Source organism: Abramis brama (assembly GCF_963993115.1).
Source record: "Abramis brama genome assembly, chromosome: 5".
Taxonomy (NCBI): domain Eukaryota; kingdom Metazoa; phylum Chordata; class Actinopteri; order Cypriniformes; family Leuciscidae; genus Abramis; species Abramis brama.
This window is the reverse complement of record NC_139967.1, coordinates 38,719,919-38,745,206: the sequence shown is the minus strand read 5'-3', so window position 1 is coordinate 38,745,206 and position 25,288 is coordinate 38,719,919. Positions and strand designations below refer to the sequence as shown.

The window sequence follows — 25,288 nt, the reverse complement described above, 5'->3', positions numbered from 1 at the left end:
ATTTGAAGTACACTCTTGTAGCCTTTCTCTGGGCTGCCCTGTCACAGAAAGGAAAGATTAAGAACATTATTAAACTCATTCATTATCTAGATTTTACCCTTATCAGCACAATAATCTGTTTATTGTCGTTCTTTACACATTTTTATCATATAAGCAATAATCTAATATCGATCTCTGATATATTGCTACCAATATGTATTTAGTGCATGTATACATGTATAGATTTGTTTTAAGATTGTATGACTTTCTTCTGTATGGACGTTCAGTATTAATTGTATTTGTTCAGTTCTTAAAAAATGCCTTAAATTTGATTTTAAAAACTGCAGATACCCTGCATTAAATAACCTGAGCTTTAGGCTACTTGTTATACTTGTATAATTGGACATCATTTTTACTTGTTTAATGTTAATAATTTATGTATTGTTGTAGCAATGGGAAAATAACTTATTTTATCAATGGTATTTAAAGGGGACGCCCGTCCCAGAGATCACGGCAGAAGTTGAACGCCTCACGTGGGTCCCATAAGAGACGCTCACGTTCCCGAGAAAGGAAACACAGCCGGAGTAGATCTCATTCCAGGTTAACCTGCACCACCACACTGGCCACTTTATTCTCAGATTTTGTTTTGTCCCAAAAAAAAAAGACAATTTCAAACCGATGTTGTCTCCTAAACACAGGGACCGAAGGAAGGACAAGGATGGTAAAGTTAGGAAGGGCGATGGCTGGGATGAAAAGAGGCTGCGGGACAAAAAGGGAAGGATGCCTTCCAAAGGCTACGTTGGCTCCAGGCGTTCCCGCAGTATAAGCAGGTCAGAAGAAAGTGTTGTTAAACCTGCAAAAAAAAAATCTGTTATGAAATGAGAGATTTTTTATATATATATATATATATATATATATATATATATATATATATATATATATATAGTGGGCAGTGCATTTCACACCTAGGCCTTGAGTGGTCTCCTACCTGAATTAATCCACCTCTTAATACGCTTTTATAATTGTTGTAAAATTGCTGTTTTATTGTAGCCTGGAAATCCAGACCCAAATCTGAAATATTAAGGGTCTGGCATTGAGTAATGAAAATCACCCAGCAGCCATTGATGCAGCTCGGCTACAAGTGCATAGTTAATGAGCATCATTACTCAGTGCCAGAGTAACTCGCTGAGCAAATTCAAATTGTGCTCTCGCGAGAACTCTGGATTTCCAGGGAAGTTTTATTTTGCACCGGCAGTTATAGGGTTAATGCGGTGACTTCGGAAAAGGCCGGGTAGAGAGAAACTGAGAGAAACGAACGAGTGAGTTAGTCTGGTGCGTTTGTGTTTTGCTTTCCGATTAAGAAGTTCAGAAACGGAGCCTTCCTTGTCTGTCGTTCTTCAGACGTTACAATAGTATGAATGTTTGAAAAAAAAAAAAACGTTTCGATCATAAATTTACACGAAAAATTAAGAAGAAAATCATATTCAGCACGGAAAAAAATGGGGACAAAAATAAGCATGATACTCACCAAAACTATTGATTATTTTTTACACAAAATCCATCCTAATTTCTTTCCTCAAGAAGACTTAAATTACTCTGTTGTAAAGGTTATCTGTGCGTTTCAGTTCCAACAATAAGTCTTTTCTATCGAGGCTAACAAGTCGAGTTTGTCCCGTCGTATTTCTGTCAAGTTTTAATTCGCTTTAGGGCCGGGAATGTCTGCTCGACAGAAGCAGCGGACACAGGGACAGTCACCGCAAAACATGACGACGTGTACAGCTGCCCCGTGCTCTCACACAGATTTTTGAAGGAAATCAATGAGATTGAATAGATCTCTAGATTCGGGACAGTTCAAATAGAGTTCCGTGACTCTGCATTAATCTGGTTGAAGGCTGATTTATACTTCTGCGTCGGACCTACGCCGGAGCCTCTACGCTGTATGCAACGCGTTGGTTTTCATTTATACTTCTCGTTGTCCGCATTGACGCGCAATTACACTTGCAGAGGGAGCATGTGAAACCCGAGGGAGCGGTCCTAGCAAACCAATCACAGCGCTTGCGTCCGCGTAGAGTTGACGCATTGTTACATTTTTGGAGAGGTGCACGTCAGGGTACGCCGAAGGGTACGCGCGTGCGCTACACACAGCCTACGACGTAGCTACGGCGTGAGTTCGACGCAGAAATATAAATTGGGCTTGAGGCTGAATAAGGGATTTTTTTTCCGGTAGGTTTGAAACTGCTGGGGGTCGAGGAGGGAAAAGAACATTAATTTGTGGGTTGAAAAACTACGAAATCTACAGGAATATATTTTAGTTTATGCAGTTCGCTATAGATGCGGTTTGCTAACTCTGACTACTAGTACACGCTCTGACCATCATATCAAAGGACATGAAAATGCAGACGTTATTGTACGCCTGCTAGATGGCCCCGGTGCAGTCAAATCGAAATCTGATTGGCTGATTAAATCTGACTGATTTTCTGATTGGTTAAAGCAACAGTTGCATTGCCATTTATTTTAAGCTACAGGCACCCGCACTATCGATTCTGAAGGCCTCAAGGCAGATTTCTTTGACCCTGGCAACACATGATGGCTGAAATATGATTGGATAAAAGCTCTAAAATAAATATACACCACTGGAAGCAGCACAACCAAGTGAAAAGATATGGAATTAAGAGAATGTACTATTGGGAATAATTTAATACACATTCATGGAAATAATATATTAATGTCAGTGATTCTGATAGTGTTTAGGCCTGCAAAGGCGGCCTTGCTGGACAACTTTTTAAATGTTTTTTCCTGTGAAAAAAAACTTCAATAGCTTTATTGTAACTCTACCCCCTTGCTTTATTTAGTATATGTGGAACCATAAATATGCAAATTAGCCCCGCCTCCACTCACTTTCACCAGCTCAGAGATCCACTCGGCCAACTTTGCTGTAGTAAACGCTGCACAATGGTATCGCTCTTTACAACGTCAGACACATAACGGTATTGTTATGAATATCCTTTTGCTTGACTACGTTATCAAATGGCTAATAATGTTTTGCTGATGTTACACAAACCATGTTCCCATTCACCATCTCAGTCTGCCTTTTAAACATCAGTATCCTAAGAAACGCTTTGAACATCATTGAACGTCAGTGGAGAAAGGCATATAGTTCATCATAGCATTGTCATATACAGCATATACATAATTCACCCGTTATATTTGTAAATGTACCTGATTTTTCATATCAACAGAAAAATATACCGGGATAACCTGGCTTCAGAGCATAGTTAATGATATGCTAAAGCCCGCCGGCACGTTGACGTGATTGGTTACAGGGTAGTTTGTGACGTAAGGAACATCAGCGATTTACAAACCGTGTTTTTGAGACTGTCTTTGGTAAATTGCAGTTTTAACGTTTTAACTTCCGCAAGATATTTGTTCTCGTGCGTCAAGCAGGTTCGGTTGAGCTTCTGTTTATTTCCGTTAATCAGTTTAAATATGAATAAAAGCCTAAATTAAATCTGTTCATATAAAACTGATCAAGTCTCTTCAGAAAATTTGGACTAAACCTCTCAATTTATATGGATTAGTTTTACGATCTCTTTATGGACTTTTTGAAGCATCAAAATGGTAGTGACGTAGCTGTCAATGGAGAGGGCCAAAAGCTCTCAGACTTTATCAAAAAGATCTTCATTTGTGTTCCGAAGATGAACAAAAGTCTTATGGGTTTGGAATAGAATGGTTGAGTAATTAATGACATAATTTTCATTTTTGGGTGAATTATCTCTTTAATGTGTAGATTTTAATAAAAGAACTCGCTCTCTCTTTTATCACGGTATATTATGGTATTATCACGAAACTGAATTTTTGGTTTAAAAGGATTAATAACTTTTTTCTTAAAGCAAAAAGAACTGGACATTAAAATGTTTTTTAAGAAAATTATAAAGAACTATAAGCAACACTTTACAATAAGGTCTCATTAGTTAACGTTTCGATTTTAATGTTTATGAAATGTTGAAACTAACATTTACTAAGATTAATAAATGCTTTAGAAGTATTTTTCATTGTCAGTTTGTTAACTAGTGAATTAATTAATGTTAACTAATGGAGCAATGGAACAATTAAAGAATCTGAACATTTTCAATCAATATCTAGGTTGTGTTGTAGTGCAGACTCCAGATTAAAATGAAAAAAATGTTAAGTTTGAAAATAAATAGCCTATTAAGTCTTTTAAGCAGGGAACTACACTGCGACCAAAATGGTCGCATATGCGACCTTTTGAAATGCCATTGCAACCCTAATTTTTAATGGGTCGCAAATGTATCACTGATTTTTTTGTACCTACCTTATGTTTTAGGCAATATGCTATGATTTACTATGAGCATTTATTAAAACAGAAATGTGTATTTTAAGAATACGTTTTATAACGTGCTCTGAGCATTCAACACATCAAGTTGGCTTCAGCCCCGCGACCCCCCCGCCCCCTCCCGGAATGGTGTAGGCGTAGCCTAACGTTGATTTAAAAAAAAAATACCTCTCGTTAAGACACACGCAGCAATCGCATATATATCTCAACATAGCCTACAATCTGCACGTGTTGAAATGAAGCGGACAATTGACTCCTTTTTTAAGAAAGGAAGTTCAAGTGTAACAACCATCACTTGATGTCGATTCAACATGTCAAACGGAGCCTGTGAGTGAGTGAGAATGATGAGGCTGAGAAGGATTCGTCAGGAAAAGCACATGTGGGAAAAACGATACGGACATATGAATTTCGACACCAGTGGCTCGAAGAATACTAGTGGTTAAGGTACCAAGACGGAGCAATGCATTGTGTGTACTGTAAATTCTGTGGGCCTTCAATTGCAGGACTGTCCAAATTTGTAACTGCGTCAAAACAATTCAAACACGAATCATTGAAGCTTCACAATGACAGTATGAAGCACGCATTATTTTATGGATTATATTTATTTTATTTTTCCTTAAGAGTTCAGGAGTCTGCCCATTTGTGCCAACCATAGCATGTTGAAATCCAAAATAAATGAATTTTGCACTTTATTGTGTACTGTATTTTCTATTGCAGTAACTTAAATCTATCCCAACCAATGTTAAAGAAAACAAGAAGGCATGTGGTTTAAAAGATGGCAAGTAAAATAAAAAGCACATCTGTATGCAATACAGTTTTATTATTGTTCATTATTATCCAGAGCGGCTTACTATAAATAATTTGTGCGACCAAATCATGTTTTGCGCCAGTAACTGAAAAAGTTAGTAGCGCAAGTGCCACCAGTGGAAAAGGTTAGTGTAGTTCCCTGCTTTTAAGTATTTAAAGCTGCAGTCCGTAACTTTTGCCACTCTTGCGGTTAATAAACAGAACTGCATGTGTCTTGCTGAAGAACATTGTAGCCGGAGCTACTTCTCTGTGTTTATGTCTATGACGAGTCATGCAGGTACTGGGCTACTCCGCAGTGTTACCACCCGTACCAGTCTAAAATAGTCAAACACTTATTATAGGTGTACCGTAGTGATTCATGAATAAGACAAAACCCTGGTTTGGAAAATGGATTCATGATGTACTTGCTTATTATATAAATTTTGTACATTTTGAGCACAAAAAAAGTTACGAACTGCAGCTTTAAGTATTTGTTACGTACCTTGTTAACTAGATGTTATTTGTCTAGGAATTTTATTAGACACAAAATATTTTGCATGCGTGTGTCACGACAGTAAGGGGATTGCAAAAGAAAAGGAGCAGACAACAAACCAACAATTTGGTCATATAATATATATAATGAATATTTACAATATGTACAACAAAAAGAATCTGGAGGAGAGGAAGGAGCAAAAGAGGTGCTTAAATCAAAAACTGAATAAAACAAAAACCCTTCTAGGTTTAACCCAACATATACTAACTAACAACAAAAGTAACAAAAAAAAAAAAGAACAAAAAAAAACCATACATAATTAGCACCACCTCCTAAGCCTAGTGCATCTGATACAATAATGAAACCTGCGTGCTGTAAATGTAGGTCACGACCTGCTTACCTGACTCACAACCTCTTCAGCGAGTTTAAACGATGTTCACTTGTAATTGAGGAGCAGATTAATAGTACAATTATTTAATCAGTTCATCCAATGAACAGAAAGCATAATCAGTTATCAATTCTAGGAAATATATTATCTTCCTGGCCAAGAAAGAATAACCTTTTCCAACTAAAGTAAATAAAGTACTAGCAGGGTAATAGCATAGGTATCGCTAGATCAAGATGTTTAAGTGACTTCGATATGTGGCAAACACAGAGACAATAAAGCGTCGATATAATGGTTTAATAAATGAAACTAGGGTAGGCTACACACACAACTAAACTAAGCAAAGATTGTATACAGAATCAAGAAAGTAAAGAAAAGTGAAGAAAGAGAGAGAGAGAAGAAAAGAGAATGGCAAGATTACAATCAGTTAACCACAACCTACGAGAAACATCTGAGAATCAGGGTCACCTTAAAGGGGCACAATAACTTAGAAACGCATCTAAAGGCTGCAAACAAGTACTTGCATTGACTTCGGTTGCTGAACAAGTCCAGATGCAGGAGATTCTTGATGATTTTGCCTGGAGTGCGCTGAAGCGTTCGTTTGGGTTCTTGGTGTGGTCCACGTTGAATCCAAAGAAATGAACTTGGTCCAACGTTGAATCCAAAGAAGTTAACTTGAAGATGAAGTTGCCGGAAGGAGACAGGAAAAATGTTGTCTCAAAGAGATTGAGCAAAGATCTGAACTAATCAGTCACTCTTAAAGGTCCTCTCAGTTCACACTCATTTGGTGAGGTGGCCAATCAAATATGACCGGGAGAAAGTCTTTGTTCATCTTATCTCCATTTGCATGTTCATGCTGGCATGGAGAATTTGTGCAGTCTTTACACAAAAGTATGGTACAAATATTTATAATGCAATTTATCATAACATGTTGTACACCATTGATTATAAAATCAAAAGAGGATTCTTTTGATATCAAGAAAGGGGATTTGAAGACATTAAAGCAGCATTTGAACATTTGAAGTTACTCTAACATAACTAAAGAATCATAAGTCATAACTAATAAAACATAGAGACATGCATAAAACTCAGGAGAAATACTATAAACATTTGGGAAAGTGTGTGGGTAAGAATGGAGTAAGTGTCCTTGTGTATTGGAAGTTTATCTCTATTGTCTTTAACCAAATGGCTAGTGCCGTCTGGACTCTCGTGCTGTCTTTTACCCCTTTTCCACCAAAAAAGAACTGGTTCGGAACTGGTGCTGGTTCAAAGTTGGTTCAATTTGCGAACCTTCTCAGAACCTGTTTGTTTTTCCACTGACTAGAGAGCCCAGCAAACGATGTCGTTACGTCACTGTGTACGTTGCCATACGTCTTCGCTTTCCCAGAAACGATTGCGCCAACTTCAAGCATAACAATTACATTGTCTTTCTGCAAATGTTTCTCCTGGCTTTGCGATCCTATATTGGGGTCAGAAGAAGACGTTTAGAACACATTTGTGCTGCTCGTCTGGATTACTATAGAGTCTAAACTGATCTCATAAAAATACGTCTCTATAGCACGCATTGTGTTTATCGTGCAATTTATACGTGAAAATGAGTTTTTACGTGCATATGATACGCAGTTTTCGCATAGCAATACCAGTGTTTCTCACAGGATTTTGGTAAATCTGTGTTGAGTGGACCTCGGGCCTTCTAAGGGGGTTTGGGGGCATGCCCCCCCCCCCCGTAAGAAAATTTTGTGCATTTTAATGTTAAATTCATCAATCTGGTGCACTTTGAGAGTTCAAAATTAAAAGTGCCAACCCATATTCAATGTGCAAATTAAACAAAGAAAAATTCAAACCTCTTTTAGTTGTGTCTGTCTACATTACACTACTACATAATAATAGTTATAATATTAATCCTATGACAGTAATAGCCATATATTGTAAAACAAATGCACTGAAAAATAAAGGATGGTCATTAAAGCGGTAATGTTTGCACTTAGGTTTTATTACGCATTTAGGAGAGTATTGCAAAAAGCTGCTTACATTAACCTTACTTTCGAAAAAATAAAATAAATACAATCATGATTTTTCATGAAAAATTATGTTAGAATTGTAGGCCTAAAATATCTTGGTATCAGCTTGTTTTCATCAATGGTATAATTAATACAATTACAATTAATTTGGTTTGTTGTGATTAATTTGTGTTCATAATCAGTAAAAAAAAATAATCTTCTAACAAGATTAAACACATATGAACAATTAAATTATTATTGTATTATTAATTATTTGTATATCTTGAAACTACCCAAGCAGCGTTTCATTCTCAGATGTGACGGCGGAATGAATACATTACCAAAATGTGATTGCAGAAATATATTTAAATTATCCATCAAATTGTCATTTTCTCCTTACTGTCTTACGAGTTAACAATAATGCCTGACTAGTAAATTACTTGGTGAACAAAGAAAACATTATGGCATTAGGGATTTGAATTAGTTAATGCCTAAAAATGTAAAAGTTTTACCTTATAAATAGAATATTTTAATTAATTTTAAAATTCGTCGCCAGAGTGAATGGGAACATGATTTATTGAAATTATTTGAAAAAAATATAAGTGTTTCTTAAGTCAATACGTTTTAATGGCTTGTCAACTTTCCATTCCTCCGCTGCGTGATTCTAGGCACCACCGGATTGTTGTCAGCGTGAAACACATTTCTGAGCTTGTGAATGCTGATTCTTGTCAGTGCTGGATTCTAGTCAGTGCTTGAGCACTGGTCTAAGACTGGAAAAATAATAGAGTCGTTGCAAAAGTAACGATAGGCTACATGTCGCTTTAAACTGGAAGATTTTAGAATGTTAGGCATTCTAAACGCGCTTGAACACTCATTTAAACAGCATATACACAACTTGACTGCACATGATATTTTTGACATTAGTGATACTGCTTTCAATCATAATGCAATAGAAATGAACACAAAAAACCTGCCTAGTGCCTACCTACAACACTGACGGTGGACTTGCGGTCAGGAGTAGAGCGGCTGCACGAATGTTTTTTTTTGTTGTTGTTTTTGAGCGCTGCTGAGGTATTCTTTCACGCGCACCATAGATGCGCGTGCACACACAATATGATATCACACTCTGCGCATATGTTTTACAACATAATTTAACAAAAACATAGTCCTAACACTTTTTAAATAGCCCCCTTAAAGTGTTTATTACAACTAAATTACTAAATGCTTAAAATGAATAAAAGTAAATGAAAAAAAATTTGCGTTACATATTTAAACTCGTAAACGCCCCCCATTAAGACCTGAACGCCCCCCTTTCAAAAATCTTGCTTCCAACGCGTTGTTCTCTGAACGCCCCCTGGGGGGCGGTACCGCCCCCGTTGAGAACCACTACTATAGACGGTGGTTACATTCGAGAAGAAGTTCGACAATAACCCCGCCCCCAGCCCCCGACGTAAGCATGACGTGGTAAAAGAACGGTTCTAGTCCAGCAAAGAGTTGGTGCCGCTTTGAAACCAATTTTCCTGGCCGAGAACCGGTTCTTTGGCTGTCGAAACACAAAGAACTGGTTCGCGGGTAGGCACCGGCTCCGAAACGGCACCAGCACTGCCTTGGTGGAAAAGGGGTATTTGAGGGTGGCAGACACAGTCTCTTGCTCAGATCGTTCAGGAGAGCAGAGGTGATAACGGTCTTTGAAGAGAACTGGCTTGAGGGCCAATGACAACAAGGGGAGAGGGGGAAGGTTTTATGATGCCTAGAGCATTTTGGATTAAGTCCATTCGTTACACAAGAGCAGCAACCACAAACATTTAACGTTTCACATCAAGCATGTATTAAGCGCACAGAATAAACACCAGCACAAACAAACAATGAGAACTACCAGATAGTAGCGACTGCCAGATAGTAAAGCAATAAAGCCGTCCTCACAGAGCGTGCCCTCTCTCAACCCCAGAGGCTGACGCCATTAATGTTAGCACCATTCATAAACTGCATGTGACAGGCGATTGGTGGCGCGTTCACAGACGTCAGCAGACTGACAGGTGGATCCTCCAATCTAATTTCAATCCTTAAACAGACAGGGTACACACAAACACACACGTGTGATAACATATGCAAAAACAAACTTGCGTAGCATAGCGTACGTAACAATTTGGTTCTATGATGAACATCATTGCGAATACAAAAACCTGAATGGCTGTTTAAAACATTTAAATACTGTTCAGAAACAGAAAGTAGTGCAGCTGCTTTGTTTATGAGTTACCAGTGTAACCGCTGTGCCATCTGCATTCACTTGTTTCAGAAAGCTGCAAAGGCCGCAAAATGCAAATATTTTTCTGAACTTATCACAAACAATTGTCATAAACCTCAAGTTGTCTTTCCCACTATTAACTCTGTTTTAAATCCTTCTGTGCAACTTTAATACAGTTTTGTGTCAATGTATAATTTTTTAGGAAAGATGTTTAGATATTTTCACTGGAAAATAAGAAAAAAAAAATTAGTTTTTTAACAATATTTGTTTTGTGTGCGTTTAGATTGTTTTTTTCCTTCTTTATCTCACAGAGGACATAAGAAAAGAAGTAGATCCAGGTCACCCAAGCGGAGAGCCAGGTCACCATCACAATCCAAAAGGTTTACTGCGTGTGACAATTTTGGTCTGACACTATTGTATTGGCATGTTCATTATTAAAATCTTAATTTCTCCTGTCCATTTTCAGAGGCAAGAAAGATAAAAAGAGAGATAAAGGATGGGACAATAGCAGAGAAAGGATGGAGAGCTCAACGTCCAGGAGGAAAAGCGGGGATTCTGACCATAAATCTAAACCCTCACTGGTGTGTCTTATTTTAATTTTAAACACTAGCTCATTTACACGCACATTGACCTTCATTCATGTAACGCAAACAGAATAAATTTTGGTCTGAGGTTAAGTAACACCCTTAGTATTAACGTTAAATTAACACCAACACATTTTACACAGCTGTTCCTAGAAAATCTTTGTGACACATATTGTTAATAGCACCATGGAAGGACAGTCTCTTTATTCATATTGTGAAACTACATCATTACCAGGTACAACTAATCTCTGGAGGCATATGAACTAACGGTTAAACAGTGTGGTGGCATTCAGATAGTTGTGGTTTTGGTCGTGGGAGAATAGCTAATGTTAATATGTCTTCTTTACACCAATTTGTCAATTTCTTCTGTATTCAACTCACTGGATCAATAACCGTTTTGCATTGATGCTTTTGCAATTATATTAGTGATGTTTGAAAACTCTAAACCTAAAGCTCATAATGAAGGACTCATTTCTCCCCGCACACCTCAAAGAGCTCGCTGTGCACATTCAGATTAAATTATTTGCATGTAGCTCAGCCGTAACGCGGCGTGCTGCTCTAGTTTTAATAGATAAGAAACAATGGACCACAGCTGATCCTTTCACAGATTGACTTTTTAACACCTTTTTTTTTTTTTACGCCTCTCTGCATCTGATAACTATCATTATGACTGTTTTTACTGTAAAGCTTTGATATATCCTCTAAATGTGACGTCTTTTTGATAAAGTGTGAACCGTTCTCACAGGATTTATCTTTTTGACATTTTTGACGTGATGAAAACACTTCTGAAGCGATTACTTGGTACATCAAAGCATCTGAGCGTCTGAAAATGAATGTTCAATGCATCAATTACAGAATATAAAAATCATACATTTTTCATCCAAAAATATTGTTTTATGCCTAGGGGTGTAGTGTTTCAATAATCGTTTCTTAATGCATTTATTTATATGCATTATGTGACTTATCTTTTCTGGTCCACCTTACTAAAACAAAGTCATTATTATTATTGTGCATCTTAAAAAAGTCAAAATCAAAATAATATATTTTGCATAAATACAATGAAGCCTTAATTAAGGATGTTTATTTGTGATTAGTTTCATGACATTTAAGCACAATTTCCTCACAATTCTCATTGCTATAATATAATAAAATAATGGCAGAAGTTGATTTTGGGGTACTTGAAGATTCACCCTCTCTTCCTGGTCTTTTCCATCATTTCTATTTATTAAAGTAATAAACAAAAAGAGCAATTCGTCAAAAAAATATATTTTTTTGTAATACCTACGGGTGTGGTGTTTCGCATTGATTTATATGAATTATGTGACTTATAAATATGACTTAAAACATGAATCATTTGTGTTTGCTAATAGTTTATTTAAAAATACAGTAAAATATTAATATTATAAATTATATATTATTTAATATTTTATATAAATACAGTAATGTGAAATGTCAGGTTTCTATTCTAATATTTTTGAAAATGTAATTTAAAATTTTCAGCAGCCATTAATCTAGCCTTCAAGGTCATGTGATCTTTAAGAAATCATTCTGATATGCTGATTTGGTGTTCAGAAACATTTCTCATTTCTTGTGCTGCTTCACATTTTTGTAGAAACCATGATCCATTGTTTAGATAAATAGAAAATTCAAAAGAACAGCATTTATTGAAACGAAAATCTTTTGTAACAAAATATTTTTACTGCCTTTTTACTACTTGTGAATGTTACATGTGGGAATTAAAGATGACTTTGGGCTATGAATACCCACGAGATTATAATTATTGAACGGTTATTTAGATGAAGCTTGCAGCCTGTGGCATGCTGACTTTATTCTGGTTTCAGTCAGATTTACTGAATGGAAAGTGTTGTTTGCCCTTTTCTGAGTCATGGTTTGATTTTGCAGATGGAAAGGAGCTACGAGCAGGTGGACCAGGAGTATGACAGTGACATGGACGGGTCAGGCTCTTTGGGAAGCGATGACAGATCTCCTAGAGCTCACCTCAACGGCAGCTACATGAGCACTTACGCTGAGGAGGATGATCTCTCTGCAGCTGAGTGATCCACATCTACCCATAATGCCAAGTCTGGAGAGCACAGCATTATGTATCATACTGTAACAACTGTCTCAGTTTTTAAAGTGCTTTCTCTTGCGTCCATTGCTGTGTGATTGTAGGCTTTTGAAAACATTTTCTACTGCTGTGAATATGCTACCTGTCATATGATATTCATATGGATGAAAATGTAAAGTTGTGGATAGATCTACATGTGCAGAGAGATGCGGTATATTGAATGAAGGTGCTTGTATTCAGGTCACTTTTTTTAAATCCGTTTTGGATTTGTTTTCTTTTGCATGTCTCTTTGTGTTTACACTCTTGTGGAAAGATAACATTTTATGCTTATTTCTAGCTTTTTTTTTTTTTTGGTCCATCTTACTAAAACAAAGCCATTATTATTAGTGTGCATCTCAAAAAAGTCATGTTTAATTCAAAATCAAAATAATATATTTTGCATAAAGACAATGAAGCCTGTCTTTAGGATGTTTGTTTGTGATTATTTTCATGACATTTAAGCACAATTTCACCACAATTCTCATTGTGATAAATGTATGTATGTGTATATATATATATATATATATATATATATATATATATATATATATATATATATATACAGTACTGATCAAAAGTTTGGAAACATATTTTTAAAAGAAGTCTCTTACACTAATCAAGGCTGCATTTATTTGATCAAAAATACAGAAAAAACTGAAATATTGTGAAATATTAAAATATAATTTATTTATGTGATGCAAAGCTGAATATTCAGCATCATTACTCCAGTCTTCAGTGTCACATGATCCTTCAGAAATCATTGTAGTATGCTGATTTATTATCAATGTTGGAAACATAACGCATAAGTGTCATCTTTCAAAAACATTAAAAATAGTAATGTTTCCAAACTTTCGACCGGTACTGTATGTATATGCTGAAAAGTGGAAAGGCATTTGTCATTAATTGTCATGAAAATAATGGCAGCAGTTGATTTTGGGGTACCTGAAGATTCACCCTGTCTACTTGGTCTTTTCCATCAGTTCTATTTACTAAAGTAAAAAACAAAAATGCAATTAGTACATGTGTAGAATAACACTCCCAGTGAACTGTTTCTCAGCACATTGTGTGTTGAAAGTGCCTAGACAGAGACTGCGTGGCAACCGAATATTTAACAACTGTAAATCAAGTCAAAAGGGGTTATTTATTTAGCATTATAACAAAGCTTGTGTAAAATGCATAGTTTTATCTTTATTTTTTAACAGTATTTAGTTTGAACCAGTGTATACAGAGACCTACATTAATCTCTTCATACAAGTATTGTGTGGCATATATTCAGATGTTTTAATGGGTTTTCTAAGAATCCTTTTACCGATTGATGAGTACAGTAAAATTATTAACAGTCTCATTTACTACAATTTAAAGCTTCTGAATATTATTTATTTTTTATATTATGTATTTTTTGTTCAGTCTAATTTTGTAAGTGGTTATATAGAATTATATACAGTACTCGTTAGCAGCAGAACTAATGAATAAGAATGAAGTGACTTCTCAATTTTATTGATTTGTGAGCGGTGTGATTCTCTGCATCTGTTTAGAAGTACATGTATAAATGATTTTCCCTAACATGAAATTGACATTAAAGAGGTTATACTTCCAGTTTATCTATATTACTGGCAAATGTTTTTCTGAATGCGCAGCTCTTTACATTGTGTGAACAAAATGTGAGTGGTGCTTGTGCATGTAAAACTCCTCTTATTGGAGTTAAGTGCATTTTGGGGGCACAGGATGAGTGACATGCCAAGTTCCTAGTTTTAAATGTGTAACAGTCCTTATGATTTTAAAATATAAAACATGAAAAACTCTAATGCAGAGAATGATATATTGTAAAAATATGATTATTATACATGAACAGGAAATAAACATATACATACAGTGAAAGTAAATGAGAATAAAAGTGGTCCATACGACTTGTATGCTAAATTTCCTTTTTGTTTAGCTTGCAGACTGTCATTTTCACCAATTGAACAGACATTCCAGTTTTCATCAGTCTCTGTACGTACTCACCCATGAATAACAAATTTATCAAAATAACACATACAATCATAACTCCTACACATTCAGCCTTTTCCATTAATCCATGCCCATCTCCATATATCACCTCCATTTTCCTAACCATATTTTGTTAATTTTTAATTCAATCAGGCAATGGATTTACTCAGTTGTTTAATAAAATATAACCAGAAAAAGGTTTATAATTTTATTATATAATATAAATATATTATATAAATTATGTAAATGTTTATATAATTTGATCCATTCTCCAAAGTAGTTGTTCAAAATTAACTCAGATTTGTCCATTACGGACCACCTTTTTAGCTTATTACCATACTTCACATCAATTAATAGATTTTCTACTTTTCCTGAAAACATTTGCACCAATCAAATTATTAGATCTATATCAATATTAAGCCCTAGTTTGATTCAATCAAATAAAATCATCAACATCATCACGAAACAGATTCTTCCGCTAAACTTAAACCATTAGTTGGTCCACATCTTCCTCCAGGTGTGTTGATCATCTCGTTCGCCCCATGGACATTCCGTCTTCACCAGGCTGACTCTTTGCGAGTTGTTTCAATGGTCTTTCCCTCATTGGCAAGGGAGGCCGTTTTTATGATTATTCAACTAGACCTGGCTCTTCAGTCTCACCTGGCTCTTGAAAGCCCATTCCCATTAGCTCTTAATCTATAATTTTCTTCTCTTCAGGGTGTTGTCCCCTGGCATAGTTGCAGACACTTCTCACAATGAAAAACAAGCCATTCAATGAATGCGGTTTCTGGTGAGTGTTAAGGAGGAACTCACATTTCTGGGTTAGACTGCCATAACTTCTCACAGCTCATCCCCCCTTAATGATATAATGATGCTGCTGGCCTCATAGTCATCGCTCCACTCTCATACCCATCTCACATAACACACCTCCCATCAGGAGATGCCCAGTCGCGGCGTGACCCCCTGCCTTAGGTTACCCTCGTTTGGCCAAAGAGGATCTTACCATAGACTGTAAAAAAATATGGATGTAGTGTCCGTGACGTCACCCGTAGGTTTCTGAAGACCGTTTTTGACATAGATATCATATAATAAAGGCTAGATGTCTCGTCCACGCTGCTGGCCAATGGAGGTCGACGTCCACACACGGCGGCCATCTTACCACAGGGTGCTCGCTCACTTGTAACATGGTGCATGTACTTTTAAATAACCATAACTTGCTCAATTTTCTACCGATTTTCAAATGGTTTGGTTTGTTCTAAACGTCAGAGATGTAGTTATGACACTGCATACATATGAATAATTATAACAATGGACTTCCATATGAAAGAATTATAGCCACGTTAATAACGTTTGTAAGAAACCAAACCGTTTGTAAATCCGTCAAGATTTCAGCGAGATAAGAGGATTTGTGTGCGTGCTGATCACTCACCTTAATTCACAGCTTCCCTGTGGCAAGATGGCCGCCGGTGATGCCGGAAGTGACTCCGCCTTAAGACATCTAGCCTTATATGGATATCTATGGTTTTTGAAGCCTAAAGTGGGCGTGGCCGACTGTTGCCATCTTGGCAGCGCGTCACTCCCGAATTTATTTATTTTTACAGTCAGACAATGAGCTGAGGTAACGTGACAGCTAACAGACAGCAGACAAACAGCTAATGATGATTAATGACCACAGCAGCGGGAATCCACCTGTAACTCAAAAGTGGACATCCTTAATTATGCAGAACTTTAAGGCTTAATATAATGTAAACGGATGAGTTATTAAAAAATTCACCTCCCTCACAGTTGTCATGAAGGGAAAAATAAGCTATATAGACCAAAGCCACTTTTTGCACCAGGCTGTAAACATGTTTTTTTTTCTGCTGTAAAGTTGGGTATTTTAACATGGGGGAGATACAGATTTGACTCACTTGTGCACCCAGCCTCAAGCGGCCAGTCGATGAATTGCCGTTGAATTAACTTCCGTGTTAGTTTCAAGAGAGAGACAGGGAGGTTGCCGCTTGGATCTTACCCGTCGTTGAGTAATCACTTCATGCACACTGGTAACCGCTTTTCCCCATAACAGAATCTTTGACCGTTTTCTTAAAAATAATCAGTTGTTTTCTGGAGCTTAGCGAAAGTACATTCAAGAGTCACCAGAGCCATTCAGACTGCCTAATAGTGTTAACACAGGGAGACAGGTTAATAACAGCAGTATTTAATCACTTAAATCCATTAAACATCTTAAAGGGTAACTAAACCCCTGGTCAGAGCCTGACTCCACCCACTGGCAATATTTGAAAAATGCTGGAAAAGTAGGCAGAGCCCAGTGGAGAGGGGGCGTGCATCTGAGACGCATCTCTCTGTAGGCAAGGGCGTGGTTAGCTGGTTCCCTCTGATGTCACCGACCACCACAACTTCCAATAGGAAAATTCAACTGCATTAGCCACTGTTCAACCTGAAGAGGGCAGCACTCAGATGTTTTTACACCATATATTGTAGAATTAAAACACTTTAAAGGGTCATGAAACCCTAAACCAATTTTTCTGAGATTTTAACAGAGGTAGGTGTGTTTAACACCATAGAAGACAATGTTATAATCTGTAAAATTTAATAATAGGATATAAATGGTTAAATTTGAGTTTGTATCGGCTATTTTCGTCTTCCGGGTTTGAAATCATAATAATTAATATGTACATTTAATATGTTTTATTCGATAGAATTTGATGACAGGGCGTTCAGTTACTTTTGAAATGACAGAAATAGTGTCAGTGTATTGCCAGCTTTTAAAAAAAAAACTTTTTTTGCTTACGTTTTACGACACATTTGTAATGATATGCAATAACAGTTATCCCTGCCGTGCAATACCACACCCACACTCCCCTCCCCTTCTCACAGCCATCCACGCCCATTTCAGTTGCATTTTTCAAAAACAGTGTGAGCTAGACTTGCGCTGAAATAGGGGGGTTTCATGACCCTTTAAACCCAAATGTCAAAAAAATTACTTGAATCAATGAACAGCATTAATAAAGCCTCAGTCTTACAGATCATTAACTAAAAAAAGTTGTTTTAGGGTTTATTTACCCTTTAAAAGCAGCAACCTAGCACTGCTGAGATTATACTCAGTGAAATTAGATCACAACCGTCCATTCAGTGTACATCTACATCTGTAGCCGGAGCCATCGGCCCTGTTTCGTGGTGGAGACTAAGATTATACAGAGAAGTTACTGGTCCTAAAATAAACTAGTCAAAAACATCACTTCTATCGTTTAAGGTCTGTATTATTATTTTAAAGTCATTGAATTTTACTTTTAAAACATTTACACACAAATTGCCCTCTAAATGTATAAAATCTGACCTGCCTGTAGCATGATTTATTTTAACATTTCCATGTCTATGATTTTCAACTGAAACACTGTGCTTTACTATAAATAGCTTATTAACACTTAGAACACAGGCTCAGATAACAGCTTTTAACTGACATTGAATGAGAGAGACTCTGAGGCATTCAGGACTGGTACACTGCACTCTCATCAACTTTTAACATAGTTTCATTTTACTTTCTTTTGACTCTAGCCCAACTTAATACATTTGCCAGAATTTACATGCATTTTCAAACAAACATTTATTTTTTAATTTTTTTTATTTGTCTTTTGCCCACAGATCAGGGAATTTAGACATTATTAATTTCCACTCAGATTGAGTCTCTGTCGCACTGGCAGTTTCAGCCACAGCACACCAAATCATGGTGGGGCCAGATTCAGATAAGCAAACTGTTTCATTACAGCCTATCACAAGCTTATCTTTTGAAAGCAAACCATCAGCTTCTAGTTCTTTAATGGTCAACACTAAATGTCGTACAACCCTTTAACCAACACACTTTTCCTTCACGTTCAAACACTAACAAGCTGTTTGTTTAATCAGATGCCTTTCTACACATTTTACATTTAGCAACTGTTAATCCAGTAATACTGCTTCTGCTTATTTGATCTTAAAAAAAGAATTATTTTTTTATAGTGACCGCATTTCACATTTCATCTCAATTTCAGTTGTCAAGTTCTCAATTACCGTAGTTTAATATCTGACTTCAATGTTTTTCTAGGAGTTTATCAATCTGCAATTAGGATTCACACTATCTTTGAGGAGGCTAGCACTCTCTGCTTGATACATCTTTTGCAGTTATCATTGTAAATCATCCGTGAGATTAATCTCTATATCATCTAAACCTTTTTTAAAGTTTCATTAAAACACAATCAACCCTTTAGTTACTTTTATGTATTTTGCAACTCATATTTTTAGTCATTATCTGTAATTCTACATCAACAATACTTATCCATTCACTTTAAAACAGCCGGTACTTATTATAGATCTTTTCCTTTAACAGGAATTCCTCAAGTCTTCAATCTTATGACCTTATTTTTATCTCCTGTTCTTTCTTAGACAAAACCTTTGATTTCATCAAATTAACACTGATCTACTTTCTAACCCACATTAACACTAGAATTTCCCTTCACCTCTAGTTGAAATTTGTATCATTTCAGCTCTGTCTTTGTTTGGAGCCAGTCAATTTGTTGTTTATCTTTCCAATCAGAATCAAAACTATTACATTTCTTAATTTCTGCAAATCTCTTTGAAGTGAGAGCTTCAGAGCACAGCTGCTTACAGCGTTTGCTCTCTTCTGTCTCACTATTATATTTGTTTCAGGACTGTTCAGTTACTCTTCATAAAGTATACAAATTTGTACTATATGTCATCAATTTCATTAAAACTGGTTTGAAACAGTATTCCTCTATCAAATGGTTAGTCTGCAGATTCAACTTAATATTATCAGTATTGTCTCAGTCCCACTTATCTCTACTGTTTCACAAAACCCAAAAGATTATATTACACATATCTCAATCCCTCAATTGCAGAGACAGCCTTATAGCTTTTTGCTCCTTTAACTCTTGTTATAAAAATATGGCATTTCCTTCTTCAATACCCTTGTTTCCATAACATTAATAAAATAAAACAAAATCACATTTTTACACACATGTTGAACGCAACCACAACAACCTTTTTGTTTATCACTGCCCTTTTCAACTGATTCATGACCCCATAGTGGCTGTTTTCTATCTCCGTGGATTTTCCCAATTCGGCGCACACCTAGTAATCTGTCGGACGTCTCCAACAGATCCGATTTTTCACCCAAGACCGGACAGGGGTGAACTTTCCAGTGCGTAATTAATTACGGTTTACTCAAAATCTTTCCCTGAAGCACTTTCCAGCGCTCAATTTAAGTTCACCCAATTAATCTGGTGCGGTTCTTTTGAAACCACTTAGCGGCTGAGCACAATAGTCTCAGCCGCTATGGTTCACTCACTTTTATACCAAAATAAAAGACATTTAACTGTCTCTTACCAGAGATTTTGTTGCCACCCGGGTTCGTTTTCACTTAATTCCAGTGGTTGCTTCCTCCGGACCCCTCGGAACAGCCCCCCGTCCCTCAAAACTGTTTGGGGTAGGGCTGTGACTCTTGAGTCCAGGAGGCCAATTCACCGTCCACTCTCGGGTCCGAAAGGCACATCCAAGGAATCCCACTTCTGACACCAAATTGTTGTGGCAAAAATTTCTTGAACATCATCACTGCGTAAGAGACACTGAGTCAGATTGTCTTTTAAAGTAATTTATTCTCTTGCAAGAGAAGGTCAGTCAGTCATACAGACATTCAGAGCCTGTCTGCCTGCAGAGTGTAAGACAAGGAGGAGGAGCTGTGCGACACCTTTTATATTCTTTAACAAGGTCTCCTTCAGCTGTTGCTTTTCCTAGTAGTTTTCCACTAACTTTGGCACACTTTTGCACGTACTCCTATTCATCACTACCTTTGACACTAGGACCAACAAATTTAGATGCATCCTGACCTCTGAGGTCCCTCTTCAGCTATCCCCATCCTGTCTCACTCTGCACAGATACAGGTGTACAAACATACATATATCCTGTTCACATACCACAATATAGTAGGGTGACCAAGTCCTGTTTTCACGTCCTGTCCTGACCGTCCTGGCTGTTTTTTATAAAGTGATGAAAATGTCCTGGTTTTCATTATTTTTCATTGGGCCATTAAGCGTGTACTTTAAATACACGCTTGCCTTTGCACACAAAACATATGAAACCGGCTTTGACTTCACCCCGTCTTGTTATAATATAGACGATAGAAACATGTGACACATTACTTTGCAATATATGTTGAAGATTGTACAAATTTTCCATTACACCTGCATCCTGGAAAAACCACACACTCACTGCCAGCATTCATGTCGGCACTCGTCTCCAGACTGCATAAACAGCAGCCATTCCACACCGCAGACACATGGATAGGCGACGGCACTATTGCCTAGTAACGTTCATCCTGGTATATGCGACATCCACGGTGTGAGCACCACACCGTACAGTGTGTTCTGGTGACCAAATAATGCATGCGGCAGTAAGCAGATATTATTGCATAATGTTGCAACTGGAGGCAAGCCGTGGTTGTGCCAACACCTAGCACTAATGTCCACTGCAACTGCGATGCCGGTGCTGTCATGAACATAATACAAGCGTGTTTAACACTGTGCAGATGAAACATGAAGGCAGCCGTAACACTGGTGCCAATCACCCAGTCAGTCATTTACATGACTTAGTCGAACACGCCGACTCGGTTGCTGCAACAGCTTAACACGAATGCTGAACATAGATTAGTTAGCTTGATTCCTGCACAGACAATACATGTGTTGCAAGGAACATCCAGGTTATAAACACATATAGGCCATAGCAACATGTATAGCCCACCTGGCATGGGTTTTTCCACAAAGGTTACTACCTGTGTGGGAGAAACCACAAACCAAAACTTTTTATACCATGGATGTGTACAGCAATGCGCATAGATATAACCCACGAGGGTGACCATTGGTGCAGAAATAGCTTGAAAAAGCGGTATAGCCAGTGTATCATCACATAAGGGCTATGACCGGCACCAGCGCCAGAGTGTGCGGTGACCAGTGTAAGTGACACTAGCCCCTTTCATGAAAACCAACGGCCAGCCGGTGTTTAACACTGAAAGGCAAAGAATAGCACAGCACCAGCGTAAGTAGCAGTAGCGTACGCAGCCAACTTCCTCACACAAGCAGCCAGTGCTTATCGTAGAAAGCGATGGACAGCAGCCAAGTAGGCATGCATAATGGCTAGTGTAAGCAGAACTTCAAGAGAAGACGACGGCAAAGCCGGTGTTAACAGAAGGCAACGGCAGGGAATGGCCTGAGCATTTTATATAAGACAAAGCGCCGCTTTGAGACGGGGGGCTGCTTATATTACACAAGCGAGCGAGTGGCTGGAACGCTCTTTATTCCATACAAGATGGATCACCACTCTGACAAGGGGCTGTTATATCGTGTAAGTGCCAAGCTTTTTGTCTGCTGTCCATGACAGATCACTGCACTGAGACATGGGCTGTCATAGTTACGGGAACGCTGCGGGGGAACCATCCCGAGCTTACCTCAATGGCGAGGTGTAGATGGCGTCTTGAAGCTGAAGGAAAAGATTCTGAGGCAAAGGCGTTCTGTGCGGCCCTGTAGTGCGGGGAAGCCCACCTCTATTTTGCGTGCTTGAATGCCATTGGCGGGCCCGTCATCCGCCCGTGAGATTTCATAAGGCTTCAATCGATTCGAGAAAGGAGGGGATAACCCCCAGTGCCACCTTTCGGTGACGCAGTGTCGAGAGACTGACTCGAAAGGGAACCGCGATACACCACCTCTCATGAGGTACCGAACACGATCCGCTCGCCCCCAGCTGCCCCGTGTCTCGCGCGAGTATCTCTTCCTAATAAACAAGAATGAACATCTGAAGGTATGTTGTTGAAAGATACAATAAAACTAACTGAAATGTATTATATCTTGTGTAATCACTCAATCAGGGTTTCAACGGAGGAAAGACATCAGTAAACCAGCTTGTAAACAATATCCCACGTAGCATTACATTTACCTCAGGCAAGTCATTCAGTGTCCACAGCTTGTTAGAAATTAACTCCAACTTGAAACAGATGTGTAAAAAACATATTTCAAGTGGAATTTTTTTTGCTGTTCATTAGGGGTGTAACGGTAGGCTACACAAAACTGACGGTTCGGTACGTACCTCGGTTATGACGTCACGGTTCGGTACAGTTCGGCACAGTATGGGGTGGGGTCTAGAAAAAAAGATTGTGCTATTGCGAAGTCCACGCAGAGTGGAAAAGTATACTAATATATACTGCTAGTTGGGCTGGTGTACACCTCTCTGAATTTTTATGCCGGTGGAGACAGCAGCAGGGAATGAAGTCACTAGGCAGCGTTTGTGCACGAAGATAGCTCATTTCGGACAGACTTCTGAGGCAGCGTAGGAGTTTTATGATCTACAGCAATATAGAGAGAGCTTTGGTGAAAACTAAGCAAGCAATTAATTACTACAATAGTCATTTCTTTCAGGAAATGACATCAAAAGTGAAAAATGTTGGTTAAAAACTTACATTTACACACAAACCTACCACCAACTGCAACTTTCAGATGCCATCTTTATTTTGTAGCTCAACTGTCACAGAATAGAAAGTACAGGATTGTGGGATATCAAATTTTGTGAGAAAAAAAGTCTGAATTGCAAGTTATGACTTTATAACTCACAATTGCGACTTTTTATCACATAATTCTGAGGGGAAAAAAGTCCAAATAATTTTTTTTATTATTATTATGTGGCGGAAACAAGCTTCCATACAGGAGACAAAGTGAACCTAACTAGGTCTACCAATGTAACATAGCCATAGAAACCAAAGCAGATATTATAAACGAAAGAGCTCCACAGGATACAAATAGGCAGTGCTGGGTAAATTACAAATTGTAGTCGGTTACTGAACACAAATTACATGATGGAAATTGCAGTATAGGTAATATAATCTGATTGCCTTCAGATTTTTTGACCTAACTCGTTTATCACATTGATTTGAAAAATACAAAGAAAAATAAAATGTATTCCATTCTTTATCAACAACATGAAGTGCATTTGCATTAAATATTACATCAGGGTTTTCCAAACTACGGTTTGAGAGGAACTGCAGGGGGTTTGTAAGCAGATGAAAAGCTAATAATTAAATCTTAAAATAATAAATGTAGATATTTTAAATTTGATGAAGAAGCATCTACTAGAAGCAAATTTAACCATGATAGATATTGATTTACCATGATAAGGAATTGTGTGGTAAAGAAATTAAGAACAGCTAAAGCAGACTTCTTCCTGACCATAATAAATATTTGTCCAGTCAATGCAATGGAGCCTGTTTTTTAGTATAAGGCCTGTTACTGATTTAGACGTTATGAGAATGATTAGATCTTTTAAACCATCTAGAGCAAAATATAAATATGTTATGGATGTAGTTATGCTTTAAGAGTCTATTTAGACATTAATTAAACCTATTAATGGAATTATTAACCTTTAGATTTCTCAGGGTAAAGTTCCAAGTTTTTGGAAGTCGGCTATTGTTCCAGTATTTAAAAGCGGATATCCCCTTTCTTTTGTTAATTATAGGCCAATCAGTATCCTACCCACTGTTTCTAAGGTTATGGGGAAATTAGTTGCAGATTAGCAGTGACTTGAATAATAGTTAATTTACATTGCATCCAATGCAGTTTGGCTTTAGGGCAAAGTATTCAATGGAGACAGCAAATTGTTTATTGTTTTTTATAGACAAAATTAAAACTCTTTTAGGTAAATGTGGTATAGTTGGAGCCAAGTTTCTTGATCTGAAAGCCTTTGACACTTTTAATCATAGAACTCTCATATCCAAGTTATCTAGTTCTAATTTCTCCTTACATACACTCAGTTGGATAGAATCATACCTGTCAGATTGGTCTCAGCGAAAATCATCAATCAACATCTACTTGTGTTCCTCAGGGATCTATTCTGGGTCCATTGATTTTTGATTTATATAAATGATCTTTATTTTGTATGTCCTGGCATTAATATACAAATGTATGCGGATTATACTGTAATTTATTTACATTCTAATAGTTTGACACAAGTTTCTAATGATCTTGGTTCTGTCTAATTCTATGGTTAATGTGTAGGCATGGTTAAAGGTAAGCTGCTTGCAACTAAATGTGTCTAAAACAGTATGTATGTTTTTTCAAACAGTATCAGTAAAAAGACAGATGTTTTTGTGTTAGGGGTGAGGCTGCAGGTTTCTCAAAATAAATACCTTGGAATATTGATTGATTCTAAACTTACATTTAAAGCTCAGGTAAAAAAGGTTTGTAAGCAGGTTAAGTTTAATCTTTATCATTTTTGGTTTACTAGAGGTTATGTGTCGTTATAGAGGCAGCTAAGATGTTTATGCATTCTATGGTTA

At 37.3% G+C, this 25,288-nt stretch overlaps 1 protein-coding gene across 3 annotated transcripts in view; it reads left to right on the top strand.

Moving 5' to 3' along the window:
* The window catches only part of srek1 (splicing regulatory glutamine/lysine-rich protein 1), a 28,211-nt gene extending 13,677 nt beyond the window's left edge, over positions 1-14,534 (top strand). For all 3 annotated transcript variants that reach the window (XM_084114769.1, XM_084114768.1, XM_084114770.1), the window contains 5 exons: positions 469-579; positions 678-809; positions 10,554-10,622; positions 10,709-10,823; positions 12,729-14,534. In XM_084114769.1, the coding sequence (XP_083970895.1) occupies positions 469-579; positions 678-809; positions 10,554-10,622; positions 10,709-10,823; positions 12,729-12,884 (583 nt within the window). In that variant the 3' untranslated portion in view covers positions 12,885-14,534. The remainder of the gene's footprint in view (positions 1-468; positions 580-677; positions 810-10,553; positions 10,623-10,708; positions 10,824-12,728) is intronic.
* Positions 14,535-25,288: the final 10,754 nt, after the last annotated feature.